This window comes from Puntigrus tetrazona, chromosome 11 (assembly GCF_018831695.1).
Source record: "Puntigrus tetrazona isolate hp1 chromosome 11, ASM1883169v1, whole genome shotgun sequence".
In the NCBI taxonomy this organism is placed as follows: domain Eukaryota; kingdom Metazoa; phylum Chordata; class Actinopteri; order Cypriniformes; family Cyprinidae; genus Puntigrus; species Puntigrus tetrazona.
The window spans coordinates 8,626,139-8,640,070 of record NC_056709.1 but is presented as its reverse complement, the minus strand read 5'-3'; the positions used below and the strand labels follow the sequence as shown (position 1 = coordinate 8,640,070).

At 38.5% G+C, this 13,932-nt stretch overlaps 1 protein-coding gene across 1 annotated transcript in view; it reads right to left on the bottom strand.

The window, feature by feature from the left end:
* Positions 1-2,574: 2,574 nt before the first annotated feature.
* The window catches only part of LOC122353989 (transcription factor SOX-13-like), a 20,614-nt gene continuing 9,256 nt past the window's right edge, over positions 2,575-13,932 (bottom strand). The window contains exons 4-13 of the mRNA XM_043251941.1: positions 12,181-12,353; positions 11,980-12,048; positions 11,686-11,800; positions 10,523-10,599; positions 10,306-10,441; positions 9,550-9,671; positions 8,673-8,760; positions 7,363-7,530; positions 5,606-5,822; positions 2,575-4,428 (exon numbers count right to left, since the gene is read on the bottom strand). Coding sequence (XP_043107876.1) covers positions 4,182-4,428; positions 5,606-5,822; positions 7,363-7,530; positions 8,673-8,760; positions 9,550-9,671; positions 10,306-10,441; positions 10,523-10,599; positions 11,686-11,800; positions 11,980-12,048; positions 12,181-12,353 — 1,412 coding nt within the window. The 3' untranslated portion in view covers positions 2,575-4,181. The remainder of the gene's footprint in view (positions 4,429-5,605; positions 5,823-7,362; positions 7,531-8,672; positions 8,761-9,549; positions 9,672-10,305; positions 10,442-10,522; positions 10,600-11,685; positions 11,801-11,979; positions 12,049-12,180; positions 12,354-13,932) is intronic.

Genomic DNA, 13,932 nt, shown 5'->3' with positions numbered 1-13,932 from the left:
TATATATATATATATATATCACAACTGTTACGATTCATTTATCAGGAAAATAAGAGAACTTAAAAACAAATGTGGAGGCATTGAAAGAACATGGAGTGAGAAATGAGCTAAATTATGGAAATGACACACAGTGTGACCTGAATATGTTTTTGTGAGATTCATCCATTTTAAGCGTCACTGGAATCTGTCTGGCAGCTTGTTGAACCCAAGTGTCCTTTTTTCTTTTTTTTTTTGACTGGCCAGATCAGTCCCTGATCAGTTAGTACAGCATTCATTTTCAGTCCATCCTGAAACCGAAGCTTGATGTTTGAGGTCACGGTGAAATCTCTGAGGTGTCTCTGGCTCGGTGTCAGGAGCAGGTTAATAATGAAACGCTTTGAGCCGCAGGCGACGACTGAAAGCAAGAGGCCCTTCAACAAAATCATGAATAATTTTGTAGCCAGTGTTTCTCTAATGAGTTGGAACTGCCTGATAGCTTTGTGCTAATGTGCTGTGTTCTGGTTACTGCTTGGATCTAAAATGTGAGTTGCACTTTTAAGGTGAATCTTGAGAAAACATTTCCAGGTCAAATTTCACCATATAAATTAAAGTAAAAAAATAAGATGCGTTGCATGTAGAAAATGCAAAAACATTCCCATTGCAGCAAAAATAAATAAATAAATACTGAACATTATTTTAAAATTAAAATCAGTGTAAATTAAAGAATACTGTAAATCACAAATGCTCTACCCAATTTAATTGGTATTATCATTTAATATATAATATTATTATTTTATGGGCATTGCATTAATGAAAATTAACATTTAATTAGAATTACAGTACGCTACTGGAATTAATTTTCATGAGGAAAAAAGGTACTAAAATTAGCTTCACGTTCTTTATTCATAATGATCTTGACCGTTCCACGAGATTCTACTTTTAAGGTCAGCTGATGCAGTTTTACATCTTCGGCACTTTGTGGTCCATGACTGATGACTAAAAAAAGTGGAAACTATTTATATAGGTTGCATATTCCTTACGTGCATGAAGAATGTTATACATTTGAACAATATGTATGTTCATATAACAGGAGTGCAATTTTGCAAGATATGTGTGTAGATGTACATATGTGAATGTGTCCACCGTAAGAAAACTACTTCTGTAAAATATTAGTCCCTTGTCAGTTTTCTTTTACGATATGAAGGCCATTATTAATGTGAAGGGGGAAATGTTTACAAACACCATTCCCATTTCCTGGAAAGTTTATTTTGTTGATCTGAGATTATATTTTTTTCACTTTAATATCATCTTAATGTGGCTACAGCTGTTTATTCCTCGTTGGGATGGAGATGGTGGAACAAAGTAGATTATAACATCCTAGACATTTCATACCACCCCTGTACATAATACAAGTCCTCCATTATTTGAAATGACCTTGTAAATATCCCTTTTCGAACCTTTGCTCTTAAAAGGGATGTTTACAGGAAGCATCTGCGTTGAGATTTTTTTTTGTTTTGTTTTGTTTGCTATTTCGAAAACATACCAAACAGGTCGGCTTCACGGCGTGCGCTTTATATCAGTTCTTTTGTGAATGTACTGAAGAAATGTACAGATTATGTTTCATTTATACTTACATCTTTAGTATTTCTACTCGTTTTGTATATTTAACTGAACTGGGAGTGTACTGGATTGTTAGGTTGGCATGGACCCGTGTGTGTGTGTGTGTGTGTGTGTGTGTGTGTCTCCAGCAGGCGGCGCTACTAAAACGCAGCGAGGCTTTCGGCACTGATAAGGAATCTGTAAATACTGTGAAATATTGTGAAAAAATACTGTACAATGTTTTCGCTTCTATTCAACTGTGAGGAGAATAATTTAATAATTATTCAAATTTTCCATTAAAACGTTAAAGTTGGATCTAATTGTGTGGTAATGTCCTTTTTTCCCCTCTGTTAAACAGACCGAGAGGTCTGTAATGTGCATTAAATGTGAATCAAAATGGCCTCTAGTAACCCAAGGTGTCTCGTGTGTCACACCCGCTCACACACTTAAGTTTCCTCGTTGAACTTTTGCCTGTCTCCTGTGGACGGTGACCCGCATTTTGTCCCGGTAAAAGCACAGGAAGACTACTATTGAGGATATCCCGAATCAAACAAACACAGTGCAGTTACACACACGCAGGACAACATCCTCAGCGCTAATGTGCAGGAACTAGTTTTTTTCCCCCCTCAGAGATTCAGCCGTTTGAATGAGGTGAAAACCGCCATTTTCTCGAGCCCTTTCTACATAAACGTTTTGATTTGGAAGTTGCGTAATAAGCTAAATTATCTCGTCTATTAATCCTCGGCTATGATTGTGGCACAACGCGGTTATCTCAATGACTTGAATTAATAATTAGCACTTTTATGAATCCATTTGTTCACTGAATGCTCCAAACATATTAAAAAAAATAATAATCACGTAAGTAAACATAACATTTTATTATTTATGCTTCAAAAACAAACCACAGAAACTTGCTCGGAAAAAAATGCAACATACAGAAGAAAAAAAACATGTACACCTTTAAATTATACACTTTTATAAACAAAATANTTTTTTTTTTTTTTTTTTTTTTTGCCCGCATGGGTTTATTCTACAGATAAAAATACAAACTGTATTTCTGTGTCCAGCTATATACAAGTCATAATTTTCTTTAAAATGTTAGGTTTATCCTAACAGTCCACTTGCAAATATCTCCTAAAAGCTCCTCTTTAAAATATAAATGTTTATAATTTTTTTTTTTTTTTAAACAAAATGTTTACATTTCAGCTCAACTGTAAATTGACTAGCAGCCCAATAATATGGACCCGGTCATAAGAACTGCTGGAATGATAACTCAGTTATTTTCTTCAGCACAAAAAAAAAAAATCACTCTATACACACACACACGCGCGCACACACTAAAATATAAAAGTAAACCAAATTTTTTAAAAATGGGAGTAATCTGAGGCAAGGGTATTATTCACATCTCCTTTCACAAAATGAATATTGTAGAAATTATTTGCGTATGTACATCAAGTGCAAAATTCTACTGTGGAAAAAAAAAAGTTTTATGAATCATGAGGATCTGAAAATATATATTAGATGGGGAAAGTGCATTTCAAGTGATTATTCTGCACTAAATCAAAAGAAATAAAAATATGATTTTGACCTGGGGAAATCTCTTAAGTGCAGTACCCAGATTCGAACAGCAGAGGACGCCACCGACCTTCGCTGCCTTTAGCGAGTCTTAAAGGGGCAGGCTGCTTAAATCTCTGTAACAGAACAGCCACTAATCGTCATTATCTGGTATAATAAACTGGACAAGGAGTTCAGGAATGTTCCTTCCTTTTTCCAAGTCCACTTGTTTTCTTTTTCTTTTTTTGCTCAGCCCTTGAGCTCTGGAAAGTACCTTGGCACAGTCTTAACAGGAACTTTTGCAGGAAAACCCTGGTGACATCAAGAAGCGTTCTAACACGGAGAGGGTTTAGTTTTTTTTCTCTTCTTTAACCTTTTCATTTTCTATGGCAAAATGATTCATAGCATCTTCACGCTATTTAAAGAAATAGCTCATTGTTTTCTTTTCAGTTTACTCGCCATACTCTTTTCGTCTGTGTGAACCGTTTAATGCTATTATTGCCAATCATTTGACACGGTGTCAAATGTGGAACTTTTTCAGATAAGCCAACAGTGAATACGCTTATCTGCAGTTGCCGATGCACTTCGCAGATAACATTTACTTCATAATAAACGCAGTGACATTTGATGGTTTTTAAAACAATTTTTGAACGCCGGCTTCACAATGCCTTCGAAAGACTTGATATTTACAGTCTCATTGAATATCATAGATTGAAAGAGGCTTGCTTTTTCCAAGCGGAGGTCACTATGCGAGACCTGTTCTGGGTGTCTGGCCTAAACCGCTGGAAAAATCTGAAAAATTAAGATATGTGCTCCGCTTATCACGTCTGCTGCCTTCCTAACCAACCCTAGAGAAGCACGTGACTGATCTGGCGTGTCTGAAACCAGGACATCCTCACAACTGGACAGAAAAAAAAAAACACTGACCTATACCATTTATTGGACACCATCATGTTGTAGGTAGGGATTGTAAAGTCTCCCAGTTATACTGTCCGTCTCATTCATCGCATTTTGCACCCTCTGTCCTCCGATTATTCCCCGGTTCTGTCTCAGTCAGTGAGGACAACCAGCTCTCCCTCACTGCGCTCACCCGCGTCACTCTCCTCCCCTTCGCTGTAGGGCTGTCGGGGCCGCGCGGCCTCAAGCATCTCGCTGCCTTGGCCTTTTGGAGGCTCCAGACCCCGAGGAAGGTAGTGCTCCAGGAGGGCAGGGTGCAAGGGCAGTGGGGCCATGGACACCGGCGTGGTCGGGTACTGTCCTTCACTGGAGGGGTACGGTAGCTGCTGCTCTGAATGGCTGTGGGAATAAAGGTCAAAGTTAAACATCAGGCATACAAGTTAACGATGCTATGCATTGGCATAGAAAACTTAATTATGTTATGCATCGATTAAAAAAAAAAAAATGCATTGGATACAAATAATTTCAATGGAAATGCCAATTTCTATCATTTACAAAAATAAATAAAAAAATAAATATTTTTTGTTGATGCACTACACATTTATTATTTAGAACATGACCAATATTATTTAGATCAGAGGTTGTGTTGGACTTTAATAATGTTGTATATAAAATATTAATATTGCATAAAATATATAATTTTTTTTATATAGCTTCCTTTTCAACACCACAAACTAAAAACAACTAAATATGCCAGGCATGGGTTTAAAATATATTAATATATATGTTTTTTTATTTATATTTTTAATATATTCACATTTTTATGAACCAATATCGATTTTTAAACGTGCCCCTATTATGGCTTTTTGAAAATGATCTTTCATGCAATGTGTAATATAGCTCTAAATGAAATGAATTGAACGTAAGCATCCTGCAGAGTTTTAAATCTGAAAGTACACCGTCTATGCAGTTACTGTCTCTCAAAAGAAAGTCTCCAAAATCTAAATATGAACCTTTCATAACCTATAACAGGGTCACTTTAAATCCCAATCAGTTCTGTCTTCAGTTGATGAATGAACCGTACATATAGTGCGCCTCCCATTGCAATAGGCTAAGCTTTATGGGTTGTTACTTTTGATACAAGGCAACATCTCAGATTTCAAATTCAGTCCATTTTATATGTAAATTCAAGCAATAAATACTGTTTTTCACTCTGAAATGTGGCGTGACCATCTCTTTCGCTTTATAAATCAAAGGCATTGTACAAAACGTAAAAGTTGTATTTTTATTCTAGACGCCAATGATCTCGCCACCAACAGGGCTGGGGTGGGATTACGGTCACAAATTACAATAGATCACCCTCAGTGTAATGTCAAAGTGACGGACGGCCTTCAGATTTTTCTGTCACTGTTAAAAAAGAAGAAACTTTTTGACTCTGTAGATTGATTTCATAGACTGCAACACAGTCTGTCTGAACCACAGAAATAAAAGAAAGCCTTTTCGTTATGGAGATGCACAACCCTACTGCATTCTCCATTTAAATGTATGATCTGTTGAGCGAGTCAGCAGGCATCACCTCTGAGGATAAGTAACTCTTTGCTCCTGTCGTCGACTCTTCATCATGGCCTTGTACTCTCCGACCCGCAGTCGTCTACCCTCCACAATGCAGGTCCTCTTCGGCCGGGGTTTGTATTTGTAGTCTGGGTAACGTTCCAGATGCTGCCGACTCAGTCTTGCCTGCTCTTCGTAGTAGGGCTGCTTCTCCTGATTGGACATGGACTTCCACCGAGACCCTAAAGGACCACAAAAATTACAATAAGTAAGATACAATATCACACAACCAAAGGAAAACTACATGTGGGCCTCAAAAGTATCTAGACCTAAACGATACATTTATGGGAGCTTGTTCATACACACACGGAAATGTTTTTCAAAAATAAAGATATACACTATTGCAGTAAAAAAAAAATTGTATGGCTGTACATTATATGCACGTCAGTAACGATTAAAGCTACTAAACCAGTTTATTAGAAGGAAGTATCCACATACTTTGGGCCACATAGTACATTTGGAGCAGGTTTTTCTGTGTTTTTTTGGTTTTTTTGAGTGTCGGTGAGAGTTGAAATTCCACATTGACCGGGAAGTGAGATAAATTAAGAGTGAAAGTACAAAGTAGTGCAAAGTACAAAAAAAAAACTAAATCACTGACAAAGATGTTACATGTTACAAATACTTCACATCGCGAGAATTTGATTTACCNAAAAAAAAAAAAAAAAGTAGGAAACTGACAGAAACGTAGGTGCGGGCCACGTTCAGGAGCAGAAGAAAGCCTGAATCAGGAGGGTGTCGGTGTCACCACAATGGAATGGAATGCGACCGTTTTGCGAAAGGAAAGAACTGAGGAAGGCAGAGGTGCAGCAAGGGATGAGGGGGGCTGACGTTTTGGGTGTTGTTTTCCTGTCACCCCAGGAGCCAGGTGGTTGTTCGTGCCCTGTTGTGACCCCTTTTTTAACCCCCTAAGACCTTGTGTCCTCCTCCATTCCAGGGGGCAATAGCAAGTTGCGTGTTTGAAAATATAGACGTGTTTTACAGAGTAACACCTCCGCTTGTGACTGTAGGATTAGCTGTGAGCATAACAAACTCAACGTTCCCATAACCCCTCAGCCCATCCCAACAATAAACAACTGATCTCAAGAGAAAGATAAAGGGACAGAGGAGATGAAATAATAATACAACAATGAGGACAATGTTGTCAGAACAGGTGCTTCAGAATCCACAAAGAGGAAGGATTAGAGACATTATAGTCAGCAGAGCATTCGTTGATAGAAAGTATGGTGAAAAATATTTGACAGCAACATTTTTCTTTGACAAGAAGACAATTATAAAAACACTTTGATGGACAAAGCTATGTGCTTATGTAAAAAAAATAATCTACGGCCAGAATGAAAGACTAAGTACAACAATTAATATTTGCAAGTTAAGAGTTGTCAGACTTGTATCAATCATTTATGTGCGTGCAATGGTATAATTTTTAAATATAATAGTAATATTACAACCTCTAAACTGCTAACACTTTAGATTAAGGAATACGCATTCACCATTAACTGCAAGGGTATTCCCTCAATGAATTCATAATTTGCTGCTAATTGATATTGTTACATTTAGGGATAAGGAATGTAGTATATGGTGATGCATTAATACTTGCTAATAAACAGCCGATATGCTAGTAATATGCATGCAACCAGCTGATACGAATAGTATTACCTCATCAAAAGTGTTACCATATTAACTAATCAATAGACTATCGCTAAAACCTTTTTTTTTCTCTCTTACCGAGGATCTTGCTGATACTGGAGTTGTGCATATCAGGGAACGCCTGAAGGATGCGTCGTCTTTCGTCTTTGGCCCACACCATGAAGGCGTTCATGGGACGTTTGATGTGGCCAGAGGAGGGAGTCCGGGATTCACCAAAGCTTCCCACACCAGAGATTGCCATCTGCCCTGTTGGGAACAACAAGATTAAAAACAAAACAATCAGTCTAGACACACATAACTTCCTTTTGTTTGACTACACGCCCTGCAGCCAAACGCAATTACACAGGCAGGTGGCATCTGTGTTTGCTGCATGCCAAAGAGGGTTTTTTTATTGTATTAGAAACAGTCATAAATTCATATGCATTCATAGGCAATTGTTTATTTGATCAGAAAAGCACACAAATATGTGATCAAGTCAAAATTCTTGGCAAAAAAATGTGCACACATACTAGTGACATGCAAAACTACACCTCAAAATGAGCAATGTAGGGGTTGCCTGAACAGCTATTCAACTATTCTGTCCGACAGGTTTGTTAGGGGGCATTTACATAACTACAAAATAGTTTGCAAAAGAATAGAACAATGCAATCCGTCTTTAAGTTGACATGGCATCACTCAAGATGAAGCGCAAAAACTAATTTAAAGGGTTACTCCACCCCAAAATGAACATTTTGTCATAAATCACTTACCCCCATGTCGTCTCAAACCAGTAAAAGCATTGTTCGTCTTCAGAACACAATGTAAGATAATTGAGATGAAAACCGAGAGGCTTGCAACTGTCCCATTGACTGCCAAGTAATGAACATTATCAAGCCCAAAAAAAGTATGAAAGACATCATCATCAACGTACTACATCTGCCATCAGTGGTTCAAGTATTATGTTATCCAGTGGATACTCTTCAATATGGTGCTATGGTAAAGCAGAGAAGATATGGAGGAGACAAATTGTTTAATGAAGCCATTATTTTTACTTTCTTTCTGTACCAAAAGTATTCTTGTAGCTTCAGATTGAACCACTGATGGCAGATGGACTTTTCTGACAATGTCTTTGAAGATTTTCTGGGCCTTGACAGTGTTATTTAGAGACAGTCACAAGCCTCCCAGTTTTCATCCAAAATGTCTTCAATTGTGTTTCAAAGATGAATGAAGCTTTAAAAAAAAAAAAAAAAAACATGGGGGTAAGTGATTAATAAAAATAGTGATTTTAGGGTGGAATAAGCCTTTACAGACTCTGAACAGCTGAAGCATAAGATTTAAGCATGCCTGTTAATGTATTGCCAAAATAAAACAAAAAAAAATGTGAAAAATGAAAATTGGCCCATACATACCCTCGGAGTCACTACTGAGGTGGTCCTCATTCACCCGAAGGGACTGTCCGTCATCCATCCGGTCTCGAGACGCCTCCTTAAAAACGATCAACAGAGATGAAAAGATGGCTTATGTTAAAACATATGTAAAAAAACAGTCATCAATGATCACTGCATTCAGCTGGAACAGGAATTGCTTTTATATTAGCGCTCTTGCTACAGAAGATGGACAACATTACAAAAGCAACAGCACAAAGAGCTCCAGGGACATGTGGTTGTCAAATATAATTCTGAAATTCAAACATTAATGAGCTATATTCATCTCCCTTTCAAAGATCCCGGCATTGTTGTCTACGTCTACCTGCATTTTCAAGAGCGCGTAAAACAGTTCTACAAGTGCCAAGCTGTAAAAACAGGTTTAAGTGGAATGCTTCAAAACCCTGTTGACAACAAAGGCGAAATCACTGTCATATCTCCCTGCGGTTAAACTGAACTCAAAAGGAGCAACAAAGTGGTTGTCGAAACAGGTGCCTACGGAGACTCGAGGCTGTTCCGCAATTGCCACGTATACAAACAAGCGAACACACAAGTTGCAGTGGGACTCTAATAACAGCTGTTCTTGGCTGAAAGGGGAATGCACCCCTGATATCATGAACCTCTGTAAACCAATATCCATTGCTGACCCTGACCGCCCCTCTTCTCTTGTAACACAGTGGGTGTTCTGAAAGAGAGGCACTTCAAGTGTGGGCCATTAATGGACACTTGCCCCGATGCTTCGGCCTTGAAGCATGACCAATGGTGACAAACAGCGGGGCCCAGGTGCCGTGAGGAACCTTGGAGAACTGGGGTGTGGAGTATCTGAGAGCATGTTTGTGTGTGCGCTAAGATGTCGACTCACCAGCCTTGTGTTGTTGTCCCTCTCACGGTCCCTCTCTCGGCCCGTCGGGCCTTGTCCTCCACGCAACAGCTGCTGGGCATCATGAATGGCTTGTGTCACAACATCACCCTCTCCCAAGAAGCCTGAAGAGTGAAAGGGCGAGAGAGAAAGGAAACTTTAGACAAGGTCAAGAGAGATACGTTTATCCCTCTCCGTCTTGTGATGCACAAATAAAGCACTTGGCTCGATCTCAAGTATATGATCCTATCCCGGATGAGCTCCCTAGTCTTGAGTCCAAAGGCTTAAGACAAACAGTCACGTCTGGTGCTGACACATTCTCAGGGGCTGGTTCGAAGGGGGAACAGGTTTTCTGAACTGCAGACAACTGCCATTAATACTTGGGATAGAAGCATATTGGCAGTGGGAACCCAAAGAAGGGTCCTTTCTATCATGGTCCTTTTTTCTAAATGTAAACCTCAAAGACTGCCTTCTCAAATGCCATAGCAGGAAAACCACAGTGGATGTGTCTGACTCATAGAGATTTTCTGACACACCTGACAGCACAACAAAGTTGTGGAACTTGTTATGGAACTGTAATAAAGAAATTTGTGGTCATGGTCTAAATCTACTAAACAGTTCTGAGGTTGTTGCAAAATTATGTGTAACAAAGCAAACTTTACACTTGTCAAATCAGCTCAAAACACACAGCACAGCTTTAACCTTGCAAGCAAATGAAGTTAAAGACTGGATGTGTCAGTGAGGTGTAGTATCACATACTCAGGCTGAGGGCAGTTCGAGGAGGGCTATGTGGCAGATCTCTGGGTCGGTACCCGGTCTGCAAGTGGGCCATTTCCAGTGCCTGCGGACTTGGGGTCTTGGGTTTAGCCGTGAGGTTCAGAGGTTGACTGGTATCCTGAAGCACAAAGTCATTGTGAGATTCACTAATGAGTACAACAATGTGAGATGACCTGCAAAACAATGCAAAAAAGCCTACCTGGCGAAAGACTGTACCACTGGACCTCTTGACTGGTGTGGAGTGTGGATTGGGCAGCAACGGCATGGGATACTCCACTGAATACAAGTAAATTTAAATCAGAAAACTGAAACTTGGAAAGGATTTACTCTCATTTATAAATGCTCAGTGAACCTGCTAGAGATCTACTACCCAACCAAAGCCCAATGGGACTTGGCCAACTGTTGGGTTCAGGTCAATATTTCCAAAATGGTAAACTTCTCAAAATGTTTAATCGCATGAGAACATCTCTAATATGAATCTGAGCTCAAAGACTTTATTCAGCTATGTGCGTCCTTGGTCCCCTACTCCAGGTTTCTTTACAAAGGCAGCTCAACTATGCCACTCACGCTGTTAGCCGACTAGCTCATACACTTGTGCTATTGTTCCCTGTTCTTTCCTTCTACCCTTCATCTTCTAAGCGAATAGAGTACATGCATACAAGCATCAAAGTTGTGCTTTCACAAGAGTCTATTAACTGAGCGAGGACACAGTGCCACGCATCACGGATGTCAATGCAAAGAACCTGCTCTGTATTTTACGAGATCAATATACACTCTAAATCAATGGCCAACCCTGAGCCGTTCTTCAGTGCATGTGCAAAAAATTCACTCAAGCAGTCCTTTCAAAAGTCTTTCTTTTTGAAACTCTTTCTAAGTGGACCAAAGACATAAGCAAAACCATCAATTCATGCAACAACTACTTGTATTACAGAACAGACCTTCAGACAAACATGCATTAAGAAAAGAAAAAAGTTCTTTTGCGGTTAATACACGTCTTAAATAACAAGTATTCCCTTTTTCTGTTCAGCTTTGCTCCAGTCTACTTATTACCTAAAAATACAAACAACTGCTGATAAGAGTATGCTGAACAGCGCAAGAGCAAACAAGTTTTTCAAATAACTGACAAGAGATAATATTTGAAGTCAATTAGTTAGATATTTTTGACAGATGCTGTTTGATCCATCTGAAGATAACCGATTGCTGAATCCTGTGTCCTAACAAACTCTTATTGTAAAAGCTAGCAGTTGCTCAACATGCCAGTAGGTAGGTCTTTCAGGCCTATATCAGGATATGCGAACAATTCACTTTATCGGGTGAAGAGAGGAGAGGTAAGTATATTACTAAGGTTTTGGTAAAGCTCACCTGGTTTGCAGGGAATGGGCTGCAGAGGCAAACCCATTTGGGCTTCAGAGGTGACTGGCAACGGCTGGGCATTGGGATGAAAGGCAGGGATCATAACATATGGCATGTTTACCTGCTGGGTCAAAAGTCACAGAGAAAATTTCAGAGTATTTCCACACTGTCCAAATAGTTCACCTTTTATAGTTTAGAAGTATGACCTTTTAGGTGAACTATTCCGTTATGATCTTAAGATTGTCCCCAGTTCATAAAGTAAAAAAATATTGCAACATGTTCAATCATGACATTCAACCTCACCTGAATTTGCTGCTGCAGTAAGTTTATTTTATGTTGCTGCTGTATCAACTGCTGCTGCTGTTTGGCGATCTAAACAAAGAATCTGTATTTAGGAAACAAACTAACTCACATATTGCTGTTGCTGATTTCCCATGCAAACCACCACCCCCCCACCCTCATTTTTTCACTTTTTCACTTTTTCAACTAAATTTTTCTCCACACCTGTTCTTGCTGCTGCCTTGCCAGTTCCATCTGTTGCTGCTGTTTCTCCAGCAGCAGAGCGGCCATGTTCCTCTGCTCAGAATGAGCTCCTAGCAGCTGCTCTCGCAGACCAGAGAGCTGGTTGATCATCAACAACAACTGAAGCTCCTTCTCTGCCAGACTCTCTGGGGTTCCTGTAAACACATACGCACATGCTGGTGGTCAGGCAGAAGGTGTCAGTGAAACACAAATGTGAGATGATCTACAATGGAACATATATAAACAACACTATATGGTTGCTCCATTTAATGATTTATGTATGTGCAGTATAATTCACCTTTTAGGTTGACACTGCTCTGAAGACCCTTCCCAAGGAACTTTTCTTTCCAGTCCGTATTCAGAAGTTTTTCAATAGTAGGCATCACTAAAAAAAAAATATATATATTATTTGTATTTAAAATTTAACTATATTACATTAATATACACTGAGTGGCTATTTACACTAATTCCACATGCCAGTGTGTGACTGAGATTGTATGTGACTGTTTCAGTGGTGCAGATGGTAAAACTTATGGCGATTGTGACCTTCTGACAAAAATTTTTCTCCCTTTTTACATTTTTTAATCACATTATAAAAGCATTTATGTTCAATAATAATGAAGGAAATAATCAAAAAGTTCAAAATAAAGTGTTGGGTAGGGTTAGGGTAGATGTAGGAAGGGCTTTATTGTTATTTTATATGTGTGTATATGAGAGATATGAGAGAGAGATTTACTTCTAATCAACTTCTAATTAACAATCTACAATATACATTTATACTTAAAGGAATAGTTGATCCAAAAAATAAATATTTTGTCATCATTTACTCACCCACGAGTAGTTCCTAATCTGTATGAATTTCTTTGTTCTGCCGAACACATCGAAAATACTATGGAAGNNNTTTTTTTTTTTTTTTTTAATATCTTTGTGTTCTGCAGAACAAAGAAACTTATACAAATGTGCAACTACTCGTGGGTGAGTAAATGGTGACAGAATTAAAATTTTTGAGTGAACTATTTCTTTAACATAATAAAGTGCCTAAATGTAGTTAAATAGACACAGACAAAGAAAAACTATGCATTTTTCATCTCAATAAGAGAAATGCTGTTCTGAAAATCCTTGAGCTTAAAACCGTTAGTTATACCAAGGAAAAATAGAAAACTGAAACAATTTCATAGAATGTATGAAAACAAAAGGAAAGCTTTTTGAGAAAACACTTGAGGACTCTTTAATAGCCAAAGAGCTGTGAAATGTATTATTCACATGAAACCACCAAGAGGCTACATAGAACTTGAAGCAAAGGAACTTGGATCATCTCAATGTAGAGTGCATTAAAAGCAATGGCATTGTAATTGCTGACACACACACAGACAAACAACTTGCATGGGTTTCCATCAAAATTAAAACTTTCAAAAACCTCTTTTACTCTCAAACAACAGCCTCGAAACATTGGAACACAATGAATGCCAATGACCAAATGTGAATATGCTAATTAGCACTCCATGAAGACCTTATTTTTGTGAAGGGACCGTTGCACTTACCCTCACTGACATTAGGCTTGCTGTCAGTCTTATCATGAGATCTGCTGCCTCCATCTTGACTGGCAGGTGTGTATGATCGCACTGGGTCTTTACTGGGAGAACTCGCCTAAAAACACAGGAACCATGAAGTTAAGTACACAATACAGAAATACTATACATCTTATTAAAAACTGTGAAAAAACAATTAATATAT